The sequence below is a fragment of the Sander vitreus genome, chromosome 7 (assembly GCF_031162955.1).
Source record: "Sander vitreus isolate 19-12246 chromosome 7, sanVit1, whole genome shotgun sequence".
NCBI lineage: Eukaryota > Metazoa > Chordata > Actinopteri > Perciformes > Percidae > Sander > Sander vitreus.
In genome coordinates this window covers 8178272-8204022 of record NC_135861.1, presented here as the reverse complement: position 1 = coordinate 8204022, position 25751 = coordinate 8178272, and the positions used below count along the sequence as shown (strand labels likewise).

General features: G+C 41.4%; 1 protein-coding gene across 2 annotated transcripts in view; it reads left to right on the top strand.

Moving 5' to 3' along the window:
- agrn (agrin) overlaps positions 1-25751 on the top strand; it is a 268493-nt gene that overhangs the window by 162270 nt on the left and 80472 nt on the right. For both annotated transcript variants that reach the window (XM_078254428.1, XM_078254429.1), the window contains 2 exons: positions 20365-20589; positions 22717-22941. In XM_078254428.1, the coding sequence (XP_078110554.1) occupies positions 20365-20589; positions 22717-22941 (450 nt within the window). The remainder of the gene's footprint in view (positions 1-20364; positions 20590-22716; positions 22942-25751) is intronic.

The following is a 25751-nucleotide window of genomic DNA, read 5'->3' as shown; positions in this document are numbered from 1 at the left end:
TTATCCCCCTTTTAAAGGGACTGGAGTTATATGGAGCGAGCCTGGCTCCGCCCTCCTACTTACTTCTGCTCAATTTTCATTTCCCTTCAGTACTTCGTCTGGGTTTGCGGTATAGAGGGTTTTCACCGACGTCACGTTCTGGGCGGTAACCTAGATGGGCGGCCATATTGGAGGCACTCAGTGTAAACAACTGAATGGAGTAATGGAGTATTGTGCACTTTGGATACTTTAATACTTTATGTCTAAACAACAGAAAAGCTTATCAAAACGCGTCCAAGATGCAAAGGCATGGAAGGACTCGGACCACAAAAAAAGGCACGATATTTTGAGAAATTACAGTTTATTGGCGGTGCAGATCCCTACAAGTTGGCTTCCTCTTCTTGGATCCATGGCGACCTGGTGATTCTTCCTTCAGTTGCATATCCCGATATAGTCAACTACCTGGTTTTCTCGCCGAGCCCATACACAGCGGAAGACCTTAAATCCTACAAAAGTTTGGAGGCTTATAACCAGATGGTGTGTGGATGGGTGAGGGAGACGCAGTACCAAGTCATTAAGGACCGTTGTGTTGTGAAGGCCGAAGTAAGTAATGCAATAACGTCTTTAATCAACCTAACCTTAACTGTATGATATCCTTGTGATACTCAAGGTGTAGCCAAGTGACTCTCAATAGTTTTTTTTTTTCATTTCAAAGACCGAACAAGACAGATTTTTCCCTCGTAGATCCTGGTTGAGCTTTGCCAAGCACAAGCTTCTCCTTTCCTCTGATAACTTCTGACATTCCTCTTCCTGGTTTTCAATAACTTTTGGAAGTCGATAATATTCCAAATGTTTTTCTCGATCTGACCTATTGGTACAACCTGAAACACGGCAATAATTAACCATTTTCCTTAACGCCGTTCGGGATCTACTTCAGTGCCTGTACTTTGTTGTGATGCGGTGTACCTCCAACATGGCAACTTTGGGTCTGATGACGCGCCGTGAAAACCCTCTATATTCTTGGGTTTTCGCCGGTCAAATATTTGTAGGTCCAATCAGCGAACAGAGGGAGTGGCTGAGAACGATAACGTTGAGGACGTGCACTAGAAAGATGCGAGCAAAGCCATTCGGTCCGTTGTGGCAGCAATGCTGCCGAATATCCAGAAGTTAAAGCCCGAGCAAGAACAATCTTTGCTGAGTTTTGTTGGTGGCCGTGATGTTGTGGCCCTCCTCCCCACGGGGTTCGGGAAAAGTTTGATTTTCCAGTTCGCTCCGTTAGTGGTGAAGGAGTTGGCTAAGGCTAACGCTAGCGATGCTAATGCTAAATATAAGCCGATAGTTGTTGTCGTTCTCCCCTCATGTTGCACATGCGCATGACATACATCACGACCAAACGTTGGGGTGTGTTTTTGCGAAGAGGAGGGAAGCGTCAACCAGCAGGTCCCTGACATCTGTAGGATGCTGACACCACTACATTTCCCAAATTGAGCATTTTGGTGCTTACTTAAAGTAAGTCTATCTAACTTTTAAAAGGAAAAATAACACATTCTTCCTCCAAATCAAACCGTAACTGGCATCCTTGCTCACTTCAACACACTCGGGGAGTTTGACTGCTACAGCACAGCCTCACTCTGGTATGACCAGTAGTTTATGATTGCTAATATTTAGCCAAACTTTAGATCGTTATTGCTTTGCAACTGATATTACTGAGTATGTTTGTTGACTTTATGACTCCTTTCCACGTGTGCTGCATGTACACTACATCTTTACATTTACCATTAACCTGTAATTATCACTTAGGGCCACAGTGGCCACTTACTTACATAGTTCTGTGGTCATTCTTTATCTGCCTATGTTAATAGAAAAATTCTGGTTTAGTACGACCCTTTGGTGATTATTTTCACCTTTGTTCCTATTGGTAATACCATTGTATTCACCAAGTTAGTTGTTTAGATTTAGGATCGGCATCTTTGCTAAGTTAAAGCAGGAAGCATGAGCAGTCACCTGAACTTCCAGGTTAGCCTAACATATTTGGAAGAGGAAAAAAAGATAAACAGTAAAATTAGGGCGGTAGGGAATAATGTTGAAAGAGGAATGAGATATGAAACATTTAGTGAACGAGGGGGTAACAAGAGCAAGTGAGTGAGTGAGTGAGTAAGTGAATAGGTGAACAGAATAAAGAAGTAGATAGGGTCACTAGAAAAAAAAAGGTAAAACATAATAATAATGATGATACTAATGATAGTATTGCTGATAATACTGTAATTACATGCTCACCACCAGAACAGAGATGTTCTCTTTTATAACACACACATCACATCTAGAACAAGGAGTCAAAAGCAGTTAGTTTTTTCCTTCCTCCGTTGCCTGCATTTTATATATAATTGATGCTAATGGTATGTCCACCTTTTCATGTAACCATATAATCTAACTGTTTTTCAAAGAACACAGAGTTCTTTGGGAGTGCAGTACAAGAACATATGTGTTAATCACTGAAGAAGTGCATAACAACTGCCTTTGAATTTTTTTTTAAAACAAAAGGGAAAATAATGCTAAGCTTGTTTACCAAACTCCCGTGTTTCTCACTCTTTCACCTCTAGTTTTGACAAAGCAGTGCCTTATTATTATGAATTGTAATGTAATCAATGCACAAATGTTTGAAAAAGCAATGATTAGTAGAAAATCTTCTGTGGTCATTCTTTATCTGCCTATGTTAATAGAAAATTCTGATTTAATACGACCCTAGTTCTTTTTTATTATTATTTTTGCCATTGTTCCTATTGGTAATACTATTGTATTTACCAAGTTAATTGTTTATATTTAGGATCGGCATCTTTGTTAAGTTAAAGCAGGAAGCATGAGCAGTCACATGAACTTCCAGGTTAGCCTAACTTATTTGGAAGAGGAAAAAAAGATAAACAGTAAAATTAGGGCCGAACTGTTTACAGACCAACTTCCTGGCACAACTCTGTCCCACTTTGCTTACCAAATTTGTGTGCACACAGTTTTCCTGTTCAATGAGGGATTTTTACCAACATATTGGGTGAGCTCTCCTGCGGTTGTAGCTACAAATAAAGTGGAATTTTTACAACCTGGACTTTGTCAGACATTGTTGTTGGAATGTTGCTGTGTTCCCAGTCCTCCCCTACTGGCAGATGCCCAGATATTCCCACTCTTCATACCGCACAGTTCAGCTTAGCTCAGTTTGGCTTAACAGTGTAAAAATCCCCTTTAACCAGACTCATTTAGCACCTCACTCATAACGCTGTACTGGCTATTACAACATTCAAGTGCCAAGGTAACAGTGTAAGTCCCCTTCGGAGGGCAGGACAAAACGACCCACACAACGTTGAAGCGTGGGCACTTAGTTGCCCCCAGTGCTCCGCTCTAATATTCACATAACCTAGCCCTTAATGGGTCAGACTAGCGCCTCGCCAGCTTCCTTATTATCTTCCTTTTGTTCTAGATGGATGATTTAGGATGGGCGGGGTTACATCTCTAGCGGTCAAGCAGGCAGGCAGTGAGCAGATAATAGCCTCTGATATTATCGAAATTAAAAGGAGAAGCCACATTTAAATTGGCCCAGCTGGAGTACCTAACAACACAAGACGAGAGAAAAATAGTCAGTTAAAAAAAAAAAAGAACTCAGAGCTAGAGAGATACTGTATACACAGCCAGCAGAAGTGTTATGGTTTAGAGAGAGACAAGAGGCTTGTCCACTTAGCCAAGTTACAACTACCACTGTGTGTGTGTGTGTGTGTGTGTGTGTGTGTGTGTGTGTGTGTGTGTGTGTGTGTGTGTGTGTGTGTGTGTGTGTGGGCATGCAATGCAATCAGCTGGGGAACACGCACCATTTTGGCTCTCCTAATATTGAACTTGGAGCAGAGTGGTAAATACACTCCCTCTCCCAGAGAGAGCCACAGAGGTGCTGCAGAACTCATCTTGTGTGGCCACTCTAGCGGAACATGGACTTTTCATTCTTTTTTATACTTTTTTCTTTTTTGTCTTGAAGGAGTGCAACAAGTAATCTAAAAAAAGAAAAGAAAAGTGGAGTGTGCGGTACAGAGTTTGTGGTGAGGTCACTGGCGTTCAAGAGAGTGATCAATGGAGATTGATTTTGTGTGCGTGTGCGTGCACACACGTGTGTGTTCTTGAGAGATGGCCATAAGCACGGCCCGCTGCCTCCTACTCGATCAGTCCACACTCTCTCTCTCTCTCTCTCTCTCTCTCTCTCTCTCTCTCTCTCTCTCTCTCTCTCTCTGTTCTTTTAGAGAGGGCTTTATCTCTCCAGCACCGACACACTCTTGTGTGCTCACAGTGAAAGGAGAAAGGCATCAGTACTCCACACCTGCTGCTCTGTCTGCTCTAACATACCGCAGGCAGTCAGACCCAATACTAGGAGCAGGTGAACCTCTCCATCTTAAACATTAAGTATGTGGTGCAGCTTGAGGTATTCAGATAAAAGTCAGAGCTGTTCAGGGATTTGATGCAGTTGCATTCATTTTACTTAAAAGGCTCAAACCTGTTTCATATGCAACTATCTCACATTAAAAAATATGTTTCATAGCAGCCGTAATACCGGCCAGATTACACTTTCTATCAACTTAATGAGGATATACTTTTATTAAACATCTGCAAAATTCTTACTGTATTTGGCTTTTTTCCCCTCCAATATCAACTCCGTCTAACGTAAGAATGGTTAACATTTGAACCGGCCCCTGGTGTCAAAATAAATGTTATCCCAGCAAAAATTACGTTTTCTTCTAAATGTATTCACCAAGTACATAAGTCCTTATTTGTGAGTCCTCCTGTTTGGATATACTTTGGATATAGATATACAGAATGTAATGATATGAAAACGAAACAAAAACGAAGCGAAACGGTAAAAAAAACGGAAGGAGGAGCCGCTCTTGTGGTTGAGGGGCAACCACTTTACCTCAGAGCCACAGCCACATATTGTATGTGTGTATTGTGTATGTGAAAACGTGTTTTTTGCAGAACATGCTGTACTGAATTGCTGTATCGAATGTGTTATGTGCGAATGAAACTGTTACATTTAGATGGTGACAAATGTAAGGAGACCCTGAATAAATGAATAAACACATTTTGACGCTTCCTTACAGGACGTGAGGCCTCACAGAATGTTTTGATTAGTATGAAAATGATCTGAATCATGCGCCATCCCTTTCACAGCTGTTTACACCCCCATCATAAAAGCATTGATGACAAGGAGCTATAAACTACTCTGGGTGGAACAACACCTGACTGAGACCATTTGTGTTGATTTTCCTTTAATTTTCCACCAATCTGAAGGTATTTTTCCCAGAAAGCTAAAGCCGTCTCTGGCCTGAGCTTGTTACCCCAGCTGTACTTCTTGTCTTTTGTCTGGTGCTGGTGTGGCTGGTTGTTAAGGTGTCTGGGCTGGGCCGGGTAAAGCCCTGATTTATCCCCTCGTAGGGCCCAAAGCTGGCTGGGAGGGAAGGTTTCAGGAAAATCTCCTGCAAGCAAAATCCTCATTCTGGAGCAGAGCTGGAGAGACAGGAGATGAAAGCCAACATGCTTTATCCCTCCTTTACCCCTCCATTTCCTGATTCCACTCCCTCTTTTTCCTCTTCTTCTCTTTTTGCTCATGCTCTGACGATCTCTTTTGTTACCCCGGTGACACGCCCGGTTGCCCACGGTGACAAAGGACTGGTGGTAATAGCTGTAGTTGGTGGAGATGGAATTTTGCCTTTGCCAGAGCAGATAACAGAGTTCTGCACAGTCTAACTGACAATTGTCTGTTTTGATTTTCCTTGTTTTTTGTCCTTTCATTCCTTCTACCCTCCTTTCCTTCTTTGCTTCGTCTCTCCAATCTTCCTCCTTTCCCTCTTCTTGTCCCTTTATCTCCCTCCTAGGTTTTTTCCCTACCTTCCTTCCTCACTCTCTCCTCTTCTTCTTCTCCCACTCCCTTGTTCTATTCTACCCTCATTTCCTGCCTCCCTTTTCCCTCTTCCTAACCTCTTCCTTTTGAGTCCATTCTTCCTCATGTCTCTCTCATTTCATCTCCCCTTTGCTCGCTGTTGGACCAGCCAAAAATAACCCTGTCACCCTCCACAGCTTCCTACTGCTTTCTATCTCCTTCACTTTCTCTCAGTCCCTTCCTTCTCTTCCATTTTCCGCTTTCTTTTTCTTGCTGCTACTCTAATCAGTAGTAACATTAACACACATACACACACACATACACAGAGTAATCAAATTACTCCGGCGTGATTGCTAAACACATGCACACACACACACACACACACACACACACACACACACACACACACACACACTCACTCTAACACACAGGGCGAGAGGTCATTGTAAATAACTCGGTTTTCGTGCTTTCATTTCCCTGAGGCATTGACTCTTGCTTGGTATTCATAACCACAACATGCAGAACCTGACAGACTGACTGTGTGCGTCTGTGTGTGTGTGTGTGTGTGTAATGATACTGCATTTATACCCCTATGCATGTACACACATACACACAGGCGTACTTAGTGAAATATACACACACTTTAGGCATTTTGCAAACAGATAGATTGAAGAAAAAAAAAAACATTCTTGTTATCATCCTACGCACACACAGACACACACACAGGTGTTTTGAGACTTTTTAATGTATTTATGCATTTGGCTTCTACTGAATAATACATTGTTATTTGTTATTTTCTCTGCGCATACTTGGAGACATAGAAAGGAGTGAAAATAATACAGGCAGAGCAGTGTGGAAAATATGAGGAAAACTACCAACTCAGCTCACAATGTGTGTGTGTGGCACTGTCACACAACATATGTCCTCATACAGTATAAATCAAACTTTTTTTCTCTATTGTAAATTGTGTAAATAAATATTTTAAAACCTATATATATATATATATATATATATATATATATATATATATATATATATATATATTCTTCACTGCACATTTATACTCAACACCTTAAGGTACACACCTTATTTAAGGACCCTCCATCGACTGCACTCACTCCCCAGAGTAATGCTGTGTTCACATTGTGGCAGTAGAGGGCAATTTAGACGCTCCTTGCTTTCAATGGGAGATTGATTGTAAATTCCACCGCCACTGATTTAAAATGAGCAAACAGATTTTAAAACTTTTATCTTCTTCTGGTGTGTGACTTAGTCACGTGTGTGTGTGAATGTGAATGAGCTCGCATTGTTTCGTCTCAAAGCCAAGATGAAGTAGTGCAGTAGTTATTGATTCAGGTCGTCTGGACCCAGAGTCCTGCTGTTGTTCATGTTAGCGATCTAATGAGACTGTTCACACCTGGGTTGGAATGTGAATGGGGTTAACTGAGTGGGAGGAGAGAAACCCAGCAGGCTTTTGTCTTCAGGAACAGGACTGTGCTGAAGTGCTGAAGAAGTAACTATAACTATGTAGAGACTCAGCTCTTCTGAGTAACATTTTTAAGTTGAATACTGATCCGCTGGCAAAAAGTTTAGAAAATGACCACGTCTTGTTACGTAGAATCATTATTAATAGAGATGCACCGATTGACCGGCCGGTGACCGGAATTGGCCGATTTTCACGTCATCGGCCATGACCGGCGACCTGCCGGTCAGTCTGACATATGCCAATTTTATGCCAGTCAAATGCACTCGGGCGCCGCATGATTTACATCGCGCAACAGCAACACCACACGTGCACATGCAGGGTTTCCGCTGTATGCATGTAGCAGCGACGCACTGCTGCTCCATCAGCTTATGAAATGTCATAAAGTCGTAATTATACACGGCTCGAACAGTCAGCCGCTCTCTCTCTCCCCTTTGAGGCTGAAAAACTGGAACATGAAAATCGCACTCACGCGGGTCCCGTGAAATATGACAGCTACAGTTTATCAGAAAATGGCGTTGGGCACACTGACCTGAGATGCTGTAAACAAAAAAACAACAACAACAAAAAAAAGACGCTGTAGTCCTCCGACACGCCGTATTAACGTTACTGTTTACTCTTTCCAGGTTAGTGGGGATTCATACCGCTCAAAACCAACATTAAAAACGTAGTAATGTTTAAAGAGTTTAGTTTTGTTGTTAAACTGTAAAATAAGCGGTGACATTAAATCATCTGTTTCAGGTAACGGCACTCTAGGGCAGTGGTTCCCAACCTTTTTTCCTTGGCGCCTCCCCTACTTAGGTCTAAGAAAAGCTAACCCTAACCCTTGGCCTACTAAGTAGCTGGCCTACAATTTTAAGCCAGAACAAAAATATTTAGTTTTTATACAGACTTTTGCATACATTATATATTCTAGTGTATTATCATAATTTGTTTAACATGTACACATATTTTTTATATATGTTGTTTTATTTTTTTTTACCTCAACCTCAAACCAGATAAAGACTTGCGCCCCCCCTGTGATCTTTGCCGGCCCCCTGAGGGGTCCCCGGACCCCAGGTTGGGAACCACTGCTCTAGGGTACCGTCTATTTGCTGGATTGATATTGTATGTAAAAAGAAGGAAATGGTTCTTCCATAACATTGCACTTTAGATGTGTATGAATTTCCCACACCAGGAGTCATTTATATAGTTGTATTTTACAGCGATCGATTACCTAACTCAAAGAAAATCGTAAAATTGTAATCGGCCTAGAAAGTTGTAATCGGTGCATCTCTAATTATTAATGTATAATCGATATCAACGCTAAGCCCAGTTGGTGACAAACAAATTGCATTTGCTGTGGCTGCTTCATAATAAAAGCCACCCCGGCAGTAGAAAATGTTTGGTTTGCATTAGCGGTAACTTACTAGAGCTCTAATGCAAATGTAAGACAGCCGTCAGTTAATCGTGAGGGTGACATAAGACAAAATTACGCACAGTAATGATGAAGTACGCACATGCAAATGTGTGTGTGTAGGCAATCTGACTATGACGTGCCAATGGTGAACTCCACCAGTAACAAGGAAAACAAGCAAGCAATAGAGAGGTAATTAAAGAAGAAGAAAAAAAATGTATTATTGTTGAAAAATACTGGCCATAAATAGTCAGGAAAAAAAAAAGAACAAAGCATTTGATTAGAAGATTAGAATTGTAAAATGATGCCTTGGAAAAAAGAAAAAAGATTTCATTTAAAATGTAACTAACATTATTATTCTTTCATGTGAGCTACTAAAATAGCAGTTTTTTTAAAGAATATTTCATTGTTTCTTCCCTGAAAACCATTCCACTCATTCTATAAAAGCTGTAACTTTCTGAAGTGGCAAAAAGTGGCAGCATGGCACTGCATTAGATTTGTATATCATGTACTTCATTCATTTTGAAGAATCCACACTTTTGTACAAAACGTTTCACAGTGACTTGCTTTTACACCCAAGAGCTAACAGTCTTCCATGCCTTTTTTTTTTGTCGCAGTGGAGCATGCCCACTTTTGAACACTTTCTTTCTGTTTATAGTGGAATGAAAGAGCTTTAAAATGTTGTTTTCCAGTGGATGGAATAGGTTAGTTTTATAGCGTTTATCAAAATCACTTGACTGGGGATGCTGACCGCATTGTTTATTTTCTAACAATGTGAATACTGCTTTGTTTATTGTTTATTCTAATCACATTTACTTCATTCTAACTTTGTCAGGATTTTGAGGACAAGCCAATGTACCTTAATTTCTGCCTAAAATGTGTTTTTCTCAGTCCGAGATTGAAAAACTTTCGTCACAATTAGAATAATAGACACACACACACACACACACACACACACACACACACACACACACACACACACACACACACACTGCCTGCCTGTGATAATAATGCTTGCCAGAAAAGGAAGAGAATCAATCCAAGTTATTTTCATCTATTATTTGCTCCTGCAGTCTTTCCCAGTGAGGCTTATTAAAATAGCTTGAATTAAATGGTTGTCATGTTAAATAGGGTATATTGCAAGGCTGAAATGTGCGCGCTGATTTGAGGATTTTATCTGATTGCAAATGTCTGTGTGTGTGAGAGAGAGAGAGACATAAATTGATAAACACAAGTTTTAAATTATAACTCATTGGATGTTTGTTATGTTTTCAGTTAGGTCTCAATATTTGGTTCCTCATTACTGTATAATTTGTGCATTTGCTACAAGATATATATATATTTATTTATTTATTTTATTTTATTTTATTTTTTTTGTGTTGCTGATGTTTCAGGTTGTTCCAAAATGAAATCACTGAAAACGTTAAAGTCGGGAGTTAGCGTACTGGCTTCTGACCATTTAAAGCCAAACCACGTGCTACTATATGAGCTGTGAGCGCGTCAATCACATAGTGATGTTCCCTTCTCTATTGCTTCAGTTTAGCAGTTTTTTTTTTTTTTTTAGAATTGCTGAGAGGTGAAAATCTCCTGCAGTTCCTAAAAAAAAATGTATTTCATATTAGAAAAAAATGAACTCAATTTTGTGTAGCAGACATGTTTTTTTATTCATTTTGAGGCCCTGGCCCCCACATTGGGAACCACTGACTTTAGGACAGCTTTCATGAAGTGGCAATATATGCTATGGCTTTCATATCAGTTAGTGAACTGTTAAACACATTTATTTAAGACTGTCGAGAAGAAAGATAAAGTAGAGTGAATTATGAGACTTTGAGTGCACGTCTTTAAACCTATCATGCATTCATGTGTAGTGTGTGCTGACACTGTGTGTCTTCATAAGGATGTGCCAGTGTTTGTGTTGAGGACCAACACCTACTGTAACTGACTTTTTAGCAGCTCTGAACAGCATATTGCGCCCAGAGGCCATCACTCATTAACAAATGTTTATGGCAAAGGCCATGTATGATTAGCCAATGCTTCGCTGCACATCAGTGCTTATTTTGGCTCCCCACCACCACCGGCGGTTAATCAGGAGCTGATGAAAGGAAACTTGTAGCATATGCGACACATAGTCCAAATGTATCCGGGAGGACATTTGAAATGCATCGCTCACTGATGGAATGTTCATTGGTTTCAAACACAGCATCTTTCCGTTTTTATTTTGTTGTCAGTATGTGGCCAGAAAGGTGTTTTTTGCACATTGGATTTATTGAGCTTTTAAACTGTTATGCTCACTGAAGTTTTCTGTTTGTTGCTCTTAGGGAAGTTTTAGTGACGAAAGCATTTCATCAGTGAACCATAGCTGCTGAATAATTGTTTGCTGTAATTAGGGATGTCCGGATCAGATTTTTTGACTCCCGATCTGATCCCGATCTTTTAAATGTTGAATATCTGCCAAGACCGAGTCCCAATCAGACACTTGTAGTTGCTCAGGTATTAGAGCTGCACACCTTTTTTTTTTCTTCATTTTTTACAAAAATAACTAAGTAAACAAAGTAACTATTTATGTTTAATACATTTAATGTACTGCAGCAGTACAGTCTTTTCTCTCAACACCAAAATAGTTCTCTTTAGGATGCCACCCCCAACCAAAACATAAACGGTCTGAAGTTCCCCGCTGGACAACGAAAACTAAACTCAGTGACACCTCTTGCGCTTAATACTCAATCTTTGTTTTTCTTCTCATGTCTACCATAGATTGTATAAAACAGGTTCCTGGTGTTATTACGGAAGAGGTGTGGAGAATTGGAGTAATCCGCTTCTGTAAAAAATGGTGACTTAGAAAGACGGACTTTTTTACTTGTTGCCAAGGACTGCCAAGCTACGAGACACTCTCTGGATGGACACCGGTGAGTGGCCACGCCCATCTGGGTTTGAAAAGGCAGTCTGGCGGTGCGTCTGTGGCGCAGGGCGTGTAGGCTATGGATAAAAGGCGGTGATCACTACAAGCTGAGGTACATGATTGGGGTAAGCTAAACGGGGTGAATGCCGATCCCTGATCAGTAAAAAAAAAAAAAAAAATCTGATACTGGGATCGGGACATCCCTAGTTGTAATGCTAAATCTTCTAACTGGGTTTAATGGCCCTGACACACCAACCTGATAATCGGCCGTCAGACAGTCTGGCGAGGTCGGTGACTCGAGTCTGTTCGGTGTGTTCCGTGTCGTCGTCCCTCAGAGGAGCTGTCGGCCTTCATTTTGGCCAATCTGACTTGCTGGGTCGGAGGGCGGGCAGTGGGACTGCTAACGCGGAAATAACGAGCGGGATGAGTGACGAACGCCTCTGAAAATCTGACGAAAATCTTTTAAACTGACCTTTTTACAGCAACTGTATGGCCTATTTCTCGCTTAAAATGTTTTCAGAAACACGTTTCAGTTAACTATTTTCGTAAAATACGAGATCGTATTTCGAACAAGCTGCCATTACTATCGGCTGGAGAAGCCAGACCCACGTGATGCGTTGTCATTTCCGGTTTTCATTTTTTGTATTACATCACACGTCGCTTCGGGGTGTTCCAAGGCACTTTTTAGACCTCGGGGAGCCAACTGATCAGTCCAACTGCCTTTTCTGCCGACAGTCAGCCGTCGGGTTGTTGTGTCACGGGCTTAGTGACAGGGAGTTTCGTCTCACTACAGTTTGTTCCAGGGGTGCCTGGTATGGATCTCAGCAATTTAAACATACAGTAGATGCATTATTTATTATCTGTAATTCTAGCTTTCAAGAAGTAAACAGACAAGCAGTCTATAGCATCCCCAACTTATCTCGACGCTAAGATCTTCTTTGTTACTTTCAAAAGGCCTGAGCCTTAATTTTTTACATAGATAGCTTTGTTGTCTGTCCCAAGCAGTGGCAGAAATGTTGCTTCGACAGGCTCATTAGAAACGCACATTTAAAACAAACACACGTTCGAAAATATACAAAAACAGCAGTTGTACCGTGTCTATTTTTTGTTTTCAGAGTGGTTATTGCAGAGGGGATAAAATATTTTTTGTAAATGTTTTGTCCGGGGCAGTGGAACTTTGTACCTTCTGCCTGATGTTAGTAACTGGTGGTAAAGAGTGGTGAGGGGGTGAGAGGGGTCCTCTGTGATCAGGGGGGCTTTCCTGATCACAGAGCGGCTGTAGAGGCACACCTCTTGGCACAAGCACTGACAGTTTTCCAATACTGACGTTTTCCCATAGGCCGTTAAGGTGGCATGGAGGCCCCAAGGTTAAAGAGACTGTCCGTCAGCTTGTGTCTTTTCTTCACATCTTTCATCTCTTTTAGCTTGCTTATATGGATTACAGGACTGAAATAAAGTCAGCTGTAAGTAAGTTGGTTTGTTGACAGGGTGGCCATCATCAGAGCTTTGTCGTTACACAAAGCCTGGATTAATTGTACAACAACATCATCACTTCCATCGTGTGCAGGATTTGTATTAGCATAAAGGACATTTAGTGCCTCTCAGTTGTTGTTTTGGCACTGCCGCTAATATTTTAAAGCTGTACTATATATATTTTTATATTAATATATTTTGTAGAACCTGTCCAGTTTCAACAAAGACAAATTTCCCTTTGAGGAGTGTGTTTTTAACGAGTGAAAATTATGTTTAGATTGTTCAGAATATCACACATAAAATAAGATGGTTGTGTTCTTTTGTGTGGGTACCTGCCCAAGGCTCCATGTGGTTTCCTTCAAAGGAAGTGCTGACCTGCCAACCTGTACGCATTTTGAGTAGTAGATACGCATAATTGACATCAAAATACGGTGATACGATTTGCCACTTTAAACTACGCGAAAATCAGGTGACTGACACTCGGCGCCTTCAGACAAAGCTCAAGCTAACAGGCTAATGGCTTATTATCTGCAAATATTGGATCTGTGAGCGCATTAATGTGCTCGGTGTGCGTCCTATAACAAAGAGAGCGGGCAGCCACCAGACTCTAACATCTGTTGATCCGTGCAGGACTTCACTGTGAGCGGACGATGTGACCGGCAGGTAACGTTAAAGGTTATCTGCTACTGTAGCAGAGCAGCAAAATGCTGAAACATTGCTGCAGGTATTCATGCACGACTGTTGTTGGTGATTTACACAGGTGGAAGACTTACTCAGATCATGTATTGCAGTAAAAGTAGAAAAAAATTGTGTTAAAACTGTTGTAGAGTTACAAATTACTTGTCAGTTAGCCTACAAGTCCTGCATTCAACATCTTCCTTAAGTAATAGTATAAAAGTATTATCAAAATATACTTAAGTACCAGAAGTAAAAGTGCCTATTATGCAGTGTAATATATCTTATTTTATTGGATTATATTATGATCCAATACATTGTATTAAATACGACTGATAATTTAAATAAAATGTACTTGTACATAATTATTTTCTAGGGTTTAAAATGTATACAGATTTGACATTTTCCTCTCATACTTCTTTCGGAATGGGTATGAAGTTGACATTGAATTTCATTTGAAAAGGTATTAAAAAGGTCTTAAAAAGCCTAGAATTTAAGTTGGAGGACCCTGGGGGTATCCTGTATATTGTTGGTGTTTGTTTGCTAAACATGACTTTTTCATTGTAGCCTAGGCTGTACAAACCATCACTAGAAAGAATTATAGGAATCGTATAGTAGGCCAAATTTGGAACAATATTATAGTAATCTTATAGAAATAGGCTACTATAGGCCTAGTATTTTGGAACATACTATAAAAGTATTACAGTATTTTGGAGACTATTATAAGACTGTAGGCTACTGTAGGAACATTATGGAGGGTAAGGTTATAGAGATCATAAGTAACCAGGGCTATAACTAATGACTACGTCCTAGGACCAGGTGAAGTGATTGGTAAGCATGTGAACTAAATGACACACTATACTGATGCCCAACAATCCCAAATTACATCAAAGACAGCGGTAATGGCACATTTCTTTCCGCGTGCGTGCCGCCGTGTTCATGAAACAGAACTTCGACAATAAATCAGGAAGTTGCTATTCAAAACATTTTTTCAAGGTTGGCAGTTCTGGAAGTGTATCTAAATGTGTGTTAATATTCACTGATGTTTGACTGAAGATCTTAAGTGTGTTTTGTAAAATTGTGCGCATACATCTCTGTCTGTGTTTGTCATAAATGCCACATCCAGATGATTTAATCCCGTCCTGCCTTCTTGCTGTCACTCAGCAGAATAAATGGGCTTCTTATAGGCATTTCAGCACCTCACCTGTGCTTTTCTTCACCTTTCAAGAGTAAGATTTCTGCGACTGGTAAATGCAACAGCAACGCTACAAAATTGTCTATTTTGGAATCATGAAACCATACAGTATTGCAACATTTTAGTGTTTTATCATCTTTCATTTTTAATTTTCTTAAAACATTTATCTTTTTTAGTTCAGCAATTACAATAAAGTTCCCGTTCTTGTCCCCTAAAAGGTTTTTTGTCTTTCATCTCAGACATTTGGGTTAAAATCTGTCTAGGCAAACACTAGCCAGCCACCGTACACTCACACATCACTGCTTTTCTGTGAGTGTGGCCACCAGCAGACTGGAGTATGATGAGGGCTGTTTCGTGGTTCATTTTCCATTTTCAAGGGTAAAACAGCAAAGCGCGTAAAAGAGTGCAACAGCTGCAGTTCAATGGAGCTCTTTGAAGAATTACATCAAACACAGAGAATCATCTTCCAGCCATTGGCCTCACAGTAGAGAAAGTGAAGGGTGTGTGTGTGTGTGTGTGTGTGTGTGTGTGTGTGGGACTGTTAATCCTCTGGCCTTGCCTCAATCCTTGCCTCCTGCTCCTCATCACTTGTTTCTCGATGTATGGCTGCACGTTCTCATCCATATTTAGTTCTTGGATCTTTATTGATCTAGTCAGTTAATCTTGTTGATTTTCTGACCATTCCATACTGCCTTTTTCATGCTCTCTTGCTTTTCCCCGTCTTTGTTTAAACAATCTCCACCCTCATATACAGTAAATGCCAGGAGGAAAAATAGTGCCCATGGACAAAATTCATTCTATTTTTTACTATTTTTGACACTATCACACAAAAACCGGACACACGCAAGAAAACAAAATGACATTAAGTAAATACAGTGCTTCAGGTGGCAAAAAGAGAGTCATTTTGGACACACATGAACGTTTAGAACAGCAAGTTTGAAAGCTTCCATGCTTGGTTGGATCCTCATTGAAATCATGTTAATGAGTTGAAAAATGGGCGAGTGTTGGAGAGCTATGCTTTCAGTATTTTAGGAAAATTTAGTTTTTGCTTTTTGTGAAATTAAAACATCAATACCAATCTTGTGCCTGTACGTTAAAGCTGCATTATTCGTTTCTCTTGCTACTTTAGGGCCCAACAACTACCTGAACATCACACAAGTTAGCCAGCTAGTCGCTAACTATGTCCGTTTGCCATTGGTCCTGGGAAGCATGCAGCGTATGTGTTGGAAATAAGGTCATGAGGGCAGTAAGACTCAACAAAATAGTAAAGTTACAGGCCGTAAAACCAAAACAGTGAGCTAAAAGAAGCTAAAACACTCTCCAGAGCTGAGGGGAACTGCAGACTTGGGTGATCATTTTCTGTGGGTTCGACCAATATGAGCTACCTCTTTCACACTACACATAAACGGCAAGCTTGGCTCTGTCCAAACGCCTCGCTCTCGGACAGAAAGCAAATACTGGAATTTCCCAAAAAAAATGTTTAACTATTCTTTACATTTCTGAATCTTTTATTGCACATTTCGTCTTCTTTATCTGCACTGCTCTCTTGCAGTATTTTCTCAACATTTTAACTCAGTTGCCTCATTGCGGTTTCCCTCGCTCCGTCACGTCACGTTGCCTTTCCTTTTCTCGCTATCTTTCTCTCTCTTCTTCTTCTTTTTCTCCTGCTGGTGATGGGGGTGGGGGGTCTTGATTAGAATACACACTGCCAAGTCCCCCCATATCGCATCATTGCATTTGATTAGCTCCAACCCCCTGCTCCCACCCTTATCACTACCAGCACAACAGGAAGCACCACACGAGCACACGCATGCACAGATACACATGCATAGATATCACAACTGAACTCTATGGCTGCCTGCAAACGTGCACTGGTATATATACCAACACACAATCTCCACACACATCTGCGCTGCTGCTGGTGCCGTGGCGGCAGGGCATCAGGTAAAGCCAGCATGGCGCTGACAGCTCTGTGTCCCTAATGAAGCATTAATAAACTGCAGCACAAAACAGTGGATCAGAGAGAAGCAGAGCTCCCCACCTGGCTGTCTGCTGGCTGCCAGGGGGAGAGATGAGAGGGGAGAGGATCACTCTAATCCCCCATCTTCCAAAACCCCTCTGCCCCAGTTTTAAGGGAGACATCACCCCTCTATCACCTGCTCTTCAGTATTGTGAAGGTTCTGTACTTTTCCATTTTCATGAGTCTGATGTCAAACTAATACTGAATAAAAGAGACCTCACATAATTAAACTACCATACATTGTCATCACTTACACTCTCGCAGCTCTGTACCAAACTATATGGGTGGAATGTTATTTTCTATACCATAATATGCAATTAAATGTAGAGGTTAAAGGTTTGCAGCACTTAAAGATAAATATTGCATTTTTATGCATGCAGGAAAAAACACTCAGAGATTGAGAGTTGTTGGCAAAAACTTTTTTTCCATACCTGCAGTTCAAATTAGTTATTTAAATGAAGGTTAAAGGGAAGGTGTGTATCTAGGAATCGCTACACAACACATGAATTCACAATTAGGCATGCAGGTAGTCTGGTCACAGTACATCTCTGACTGGCAGACAAAGCAGGCACTCTGATTCAAATGAAGCAAACCTGCTGAATGTAGATATTCCAGGAGGTGTGTCCATTCAGATGCTGCACGCCTGTGATTAGAAGAATTGGAGCGATTGTTAAAAAGAGCCAATCAAATCCAGGTCCAGCTGTGATTAACTGACAGTAGTCCAAAGTGCTTTTTAAATTGGTGGATTTTAGAAAATGTAAATGGCTCAATGTGTAGTTTTCATTTAGAGGTCTATTTCAACATACATATATAACGGAATATTCTTTTAATTGGGCCCTAGAATGTCGGCTGTTCTTTGGGGTGTCCTCTCCTTCCCTCATCATAAGCTTGCAATTTCATCTCTGTTTGTGCTGGAATGCCATTGCTTCAGTGTCACTTTGTGTCTTCATCTCTGTGTCTATCTGTATCCTTATCTGCCTTCCCCCCCCTCATTATCCTTGCAGTCTAAACCTCGCTGAGCTTTACTCAGCGAGGGAGACTGATCTAATTGGCAGTGAGGATCATTTTTATTTAGCAAAGCCAGCTTTGCGGACGTTTTCAGCTTTCTCCACCTTTTTTTTCTGCAACTTTTCAAATGATAATAATGAGAAAATATAAGCGGGAGCCCCCTGAAGTTTGCTGTGGTGAGCGTGTGTGTGTGTTTCTTTTTTATGCAGGCTTGTTACACTGATCACATTCGCACAGGCAATTTGCCTGCTTGTCTGAGTCTGAGAAGGGAGACTTATCTGCACTAACGCCCCATCGAGGCTGCGCTTCGTATCCAAATCGACCACTGTTAGCATTCAAATCAGGAGCACCCACCTCCCCTTACTATTCTACCTAGCTCTCATGCTCCTTACTATTGCCTCTACAGCTCTTTGCTGTCAACACGCCAGCTTCGCTCGGAGAAAAAGAAAGCTGGGGTAGAGAGAGAGAGAGAGAGAGAGAGAGAGAAAGCCTGGGCTATTATTTAATGAGATCAAGCAATGCGAGGAGGATGCTGTCTACTGTCACAAAGCAAACAGGGGCCCCTCTCTGCAGGTGAAGAGGCTCGCTGGGCTTCTCCCTCATCTTCCTCCTCTTCCTCGGTAGCTTTGACTGCCCCCCACTTTAACAACCACCATTTTATATAAACTGTAAGTACTCTGGCAATGTGCTTCTTCGTGTCAGGACACATTCCTCCTTCCATTCCCAACAGCAGGTGCATCAAAACAGTATGGCTAAAGGTTATTTCTACTTGTGCTGTATGTAGTATTTTCCAAGCATATACGTGCAATTTGTGTAGTGATTGTAGCTTGTGTGTTATTGCTGCTACTGCTGTGATTTAACATGGCATTACCTGTTCTGGCAAATACAACAAGAGCATTACTGCAGCACTGTTTTCCACAGGCTTTCAGTGTCTCATTGTTAATATGCTGAGATTGAAATTGAAGGCCAAGTGTCCTAATCGCTATCTAGTCCACATTGGCTGCCATTAAACCATCATTAATGGCTCACAATGACTTATGATTTCAGTAAGTCATTTCCCATCAGTCTCCTGTAATTTAGTTACTTTTGAGGTGCCTTTGTCATAAATGAGGTCTAGAGTCAGTTCCTGCTGCAATACAGCACAAACAAAAAAGTGTTCGTTAACGAGTCTCACACACCGAACCTCAAAAGGACTTGACAGGAGAGAGAGGAAAAAGAAATAGGGGGAAAATGTCTCATGAAGATGAGGAAAGCGAGTTGGGGAGGGGGGTATCCTTTGATCAAGAGCACTCCTCGTAGCACTCCTGTCTCCTTACACATCCATAATATATCTCTGCACACATTCCAGTCTCTTATTAACAAGGCAGTGCCATTCCATCCTGAAGGAGAGTATGGCATTTTCAAAAAAGACAAACCTGAACCTGAAACACACTCCTTTATTGGGGTGAAAGAAAAAACGAAAAACAAAGTGCATGACAAAGAATGTGTGCTTCAATAATATGCATGCCGCCTTTACATTTGAATTTGTTATTGTTGGTTGTAACAAACGAGGGGATAATATCAGACAAGGGTAAATATTTGTTCTAAAAGTGGCGGGCTTTGAAAATGAGAGGGCTGCTGACACTCTGCTTCTCTCTCACAGGAGAACATGTTTGTCCATGACAATTGTATGTAGCTGTATCATGCAGCGAGATGACGCTGTAAGACAATTGTAATCTGTTGGCTGCCTTTTGTCGAGCATATGAAACCATAGAAATGCCCCCATCAGTGGCGAACACGGGCGAAATTAAAAGTATCACCCTGTCCTATCATTGGAATGAGTCACTCAGCGACAAGTGGCACGCTGTTTAATTAGAGTGAAAACAAAGTCCACAGGGGAGAGGAATACCTCTCTCCTCTCTCTCCTCTCTCTTTTTCTCACTCTCTCGATCTCATTTGTGGAAAGGTAAATATTCAGAGGGTCGCTCTTCAGCCGTACCAATTAAAGCATGCTTGAGCATAGCAATAGAGAATGTGTTGTGAATGCAGGGCTCCTAAATCAAGTCCTGCTGTGCTGTGCTGTGCTGTGAAATGAAACGCAACGCGTTTGTAAGAGTAGACAGCTGTGGCAGTGCGTCCTTACCCAGGGGTGTCAAGTAGTTCTTCAAACCCAGAATAACTGCGCTGGGCTTCCAAAAGTGCCCCAGCAGTCACTTAAATAAGGTGGCCTGTCATCAATGATGCACTCCAGTGTACAGTAGCAGTGAGTGTACCTGAGTACAGCTGGTTGACAATTCCATTCTTCAATGTGAGAACCCCTCTGCTTTTGACTAAACCTTATTTTTGTGTCTGCAGCTCTGAAGGACCCCTGCACCGACGTGGCCTGCAGCTACGGCAGCACCTGCGTCCAGTCGTCAGATGGCTTGTCGGCTAAATGCATGTGCCCCCTCAGCTGCGAGGGCAAGCGCGAGCAGACAGTGTGCGGCAGTGATGGAAAGGACTACCGCAACGAGTGTGAGCTCCATCAGCACGCCTGCAAGAACCAGAGGAACATACGAGTGCAATACCAAGGGCACTGCGGTGAGCTCTCTCCTCATTTTACTCATCGTTTACTTCAGGATTAATTTTATTGATTGATTCATTTAGTCTATTTGGTGTCCAGCAAAAAGATAAAAAGTGCCCATCATAATTTCTCACAGCCTAAGGTACCATCTTCAGATGTGTTTGTATTACATTTACAATGATATAAGCAAGGGAAAAAATGAAAATTGTCACATTTGCGATGCTGGAATCACCTTCTTTTTGGCATTTTGGCTTGATAAATTACTCGAATGATAAAACAAAAAGCGGAACTTTATCATCGTCTCTACATTCTCTGCTTCTCTCCACTCTGTTTACTACCTCTGGCTTTTGTTGTTTACCCCACTTACTTACGGCACGCCTCTGCTAATTCTCATTTTTCATTCAGGTTGCTTTGCTTCACACAGGTACTCCTGCGGTGCCAATTGTTGTTTTGTCTAAGTAGGTCTTCAGAGCTGTCGTTTTCATAGGCCCAGCTTTTTTGCTCATCCTTGTTATCATCAGGCGATAGTTGTTTACTCCCAAGGCGCTCAACTTTGTGGTTTTTTTATGTTTGTTTTGAGCCAGATGGAGGGAAAGAAAAGCTGACACAAGTTCTGTTTTTTAGCAGCGGGAGCCTCCGGGATACGGAGCAGGGTGTTGGGAAAAGAGAGATGGATGTGCAGGTCCGGCGGTATAAATCCAGCCTGAGTGAGCCAAAGTGACCTGAGTTACCCCGTCCTCCCTGGGGAGGGCCAAGGCTCAGGGAACCACTCGGCCCCAATGGTCCTCTAAATCTTCCTACAGCCATTTCATCGAAAGCCTTGGCTATTTCAAGTTGCTAACCCTAGCCAGACCAATGCAGTTGATTTATCCGCACTGCTCGTTTTTGCAACAAACAGGCCATTCTTTTTGTAATTACCCTACTTGCTCAGTTAGAGGAAAGCATGGATCCTGGAAGCTGTTTCTCGGTAATGGGAGGTAATGGTCTTTCTCTCAGATAATGGTCTGGCTGGCGGGTGAGGCACTGTGTTATGCAGAAACGCTGCATGCATTACGATAAAACCCCTGTTTGCTTGGTTGCTAGACTCTGCAAGCCGTTGCATTGTGCTGATAGAAAACAATCTGAGGCCTGGCCAGAGCTGGCCGTACTCACTCTGCCTCCCAGCCCTCTGCAGCCAAAGCGCTCAGTCCCTTTTTATGTCCCTGCATTGTCGCTCTTTGTATCCCAGCCAGAGGTCTTTGGAAACCATTTCCCCTTATTCCCCCTTTGTCATTCTCTTTCTCTTCCTCTCTACTCCTTTAACTGGTGATAGGTTGTTTCATCCTTGGTGTGTTTTGAATGACTCGCCGGCAGCTTGGCAGTGATTTGATATGTCACGATGCTACATAAATCCTTTGTCTTTCCACATGCTGAAAGCGTGGCGGGCAGGATAAAGCTTGTTACTGTTACTCCTTAAAACAGGAGCAACACACCCGTCCCCCACATCCACAAACCAGTTCCATTATGATCACGGACTGATACGGCCGAGCGTGCCAGACCGACGCTCCCTTGGAAGCAGGGAGGTGCCCGAGAGCAAATCAAAGCGGCCGTCACTTCATCCATTTCCTTGTCCCCCCTTCACATCCAAGGTCCCAGTCTGAGCTGCTCTCAGCTGCTCAGCTACTGATAATATCTGCAGCAGTGATGGAGGGTCATGTCTGCTCCTCCATTTCTTAGTCTCCTCCTTACTCTTCTTTTCTCTCTGAATTTACTAGACAAACAAACGTTAATGCATTCAACCTTTACTGAAATGATTATTTGGCCTGAAAAAACATTACGGGTTTATCGTTGTTTACTGCAATTTAAAAACAGGCTCACCTAAGCTCTCTTAACAGTTGCCAATTTTACCAGCAATTAAGCCAGGACACATCATATCCTGTAATATTTGAATGTGTTTTTTTTTCTTTTGCCAAGGTATTGTTGTTTACTTTTCCACAGAGGACCAAAAGATGGACAGAGATGTTTTTGATTAGCACTATCTTGTTTAATTCCCCAGGTTCTAATTAACATAAACTGATTTTTAAATGTTATTTCACAAAAGAAATACAAATTTACATACGGGGCTGTACTGCAGTACATATTCATGAAAGGATGTGTCTCCATAGACCCATGCAAAGACAATGAGAACAGCCTGAACACGTTGTGCCGGGTGGAGGCTCTCACCCGCCAGACCCTCATCTTCAGCATGCCGGAGTCGTGCCCCCCGGGTAATGAGCCTCTGTGTGCCAGCGACGGCCAAACCTACCCCAGCAAGTGCGCCATGGAAGCAACAGGAGCGCAGAAAGGGATCAAGCTCAGTAAGATCCACGCAGGACAATGCAGAAGGCTGGGTAAGGGCAGTTACTGTAGCCTATAGAAGGTACTGAAAACTCATGTATGCGTTGTAGAGAGAGCTTGTGAAAAAGAAAGTCAGCTGGGATCACACTGAACGCTTCATTATGCAACCTTTTAGAATTAGAAAAGCTTTGCCCATCATAAAGCAGTGGGAATTTGTCTTTGATGTGGCTCACAAATAAATAAATAAACAAATAAAGACACATGATACATAGAGTATGGGAAACATGGCAACATGAGGAGCTGAAGAAAAACCTTCTAGCCCATGGGTAGATATTAAAGGAAATAGGTGAAAGTCACACACTCATAACTCCAATGCAGATCTTTTATTTTTATGCCCTACCATTAGTCAACTCCTTGACAATGTCCTTCTGTTTTTTTTTCCTGACTTTCCTTTGTTGTTTTAGCTTTGACCTTTCTGTGCTGTTGCCACGAGCTCAATCAGCTCAATGTTTGCCATAACCTTGCACCTCACCCATAGCAGATACTGTAAGTGCATACCCCATAATTGTCCTAAATTGTATCTTTTATAAGCCACTGTTCCACCTGCGGTACTGAAGAATGTTCATGGACTGGTAGTAATATGAAAAGTTGCATGAATATGAATATGTTTTATATGAAACGGCAGGTGAGACTTTCAGTCATTTTCAAAAAGAATGGCCTGTTGTAAAAAAGAATCCATGTACACATCTGAAACCTTCAAAGTATAGTGTCTGACTCTGCCTACCTTCAGAGCGGTTTGGCACTCCAACAAGTTAATATTTCATTCTCAAAAAGTTTGTGTCCAAATTAATTCACTTCAATAGTCGGGATGGGTTTTAAAGGGTTTAGCGAAGCATGTCATGACACTGCATCACATTGTCATATATGCAAGCATTCTCATAGTTCACACGATTTCTTCCTAAAATGTGGACAGGTGTAACTGTAATCCACTGCATGGCACATAGATAAATGACTCTGAGGTCTCGGGGTCTGTACTGTATCCATGCTAGCAGTAGCCTTCTTCAGCCTGATAAGAGCATCCAGGGCTGTTATCTGTGCTATTAGAACAGGGGGTTTAAGCCTTAGTCAACAAAGAGCTGTCAGCTTTTACTGTATATCTGATAGCCATCGGAGGAAATCCAATTTTCCCCGTGTTGTCGGCAAGGGCCTCGCAAAGCCGCAGCTGTGTTGGTGTACGGCAGTGATGTGAGACCCCCCCACCCATGTACTGAGACCCCTGACAACACCAAAGACAAGAATAGATCACTGCATGACGCCCTTTTGTACAGTCAACAACGAAGGCTGATACACACTTCTTTGACACACCCTGGCTCTCCTGTTCGCTCGGCTTGACGGGCTGATGGAGGAGTGTGAGGGCTTAAAATTGCACAAATCCCGGTCGGAGTTTGTGTTAGCGTGTCAGTATGTGTGTGTGCAGACGTGTGCATGTGTGCGAGCACATGAATGAACACTTTTTTTTTTTCTTTCTTTTTTTCCCCCTTCTCTGCTGTGCCTTTTTCAAATGAAAGAATAATTCAATTTGAAACAGAGATCCATGAAATCATATCCCTAAGCAAATTACAAATTGGTATCTAATGAAAATGGCCATTTCGACTTGTAAGCATGACATTGCACATCCTTGTAGTCCTTTCACTCAGATACAGCAGCAATGTAATTAAGTGTGGCAAGACAGGCTTTTAAAGAAAGGAGAAAAAAGAATTGAATTGCTGTACAAATTTGATCCACTGATCAGGAATGAAATAAATGTTGAAGCCTGGTGAGCGCCTTCCAGAACATAGGCCTGCTTCAAATTGGATTTCTCACTTCAATGGCAATTTTGCAATTTTTTTACATTTCTTTCTTTTTTCTTAATTTCCGCTGTAGATTTCTGCTTAGTGAGTCAAAATGTAATGAATAATAGTTTAGACTTTAACCTGACCCTAAAATCAAATTCTTGAGTTTCAGTTCCCCAATTTTATTAAAGTTATTGGGGAACTTTTATCATTAAAGTTAAATGGGAGCACGGCAAACCTGATCTCCAGTCAGTTGTAATGGGTTGAGAATGGATATTATTGTAAAACTGTAAACTCAATTAAAGTCAGTGGAAATGTAAGACAAATAAGACTGTTCTGAACCAAAACTAAAACCTATATTCTATATATATGACTTTTTTCATGATCCAGTCTCTTGTATGGTAAGAGAAATCATTTCTGCCATTCTGGGACTTAATAAATGACTCTCCCAGCAGTTCAACAATAAACATGAATGCTTTTCTTTTCTAAAAACAACAACAACCAATTCACTGCTTTTTTTCCAACCACCAATGAAATTGTAATAAAATAATTAAACTAAGAAACACTCTAAAAAGTCACTCTTTTGTTTGACCATCTTTGTATCTGCCCAACAGCGATCTGGTGGTCGATCTGTTTGGCTTTGAATTAATTTTTCTGATCTTACATTCGTGTTTGCACTACTATTTAAATGAAATGAAATTGAGTTGCAATTTTATTTTCTATTGATAAAAAACTGTCCCTTAGGTTGTTCTTAGAATGACTACTTATTGTATTAATACTCAATTAACATGTAATAGTTTCTGGTGAGTGTTTCTGAGAAAAGCTTCACCTCTGCTGCTGAAAGAAAAGCTTTTACACGCGCTGCCAGTGGCATCAGTCCACCCTAACATGTAATTACTGTTCTGATGAAAACTGATTTATTTCCCCACGGTTGGACCCGCAGTGTCACACAGCTGGAAGAACAATCAGTTCAACACTTTTGCTAGCTTGAAATGTTTTTTTACGCTCGCTGAGTGCTTCTATTGTCCTTT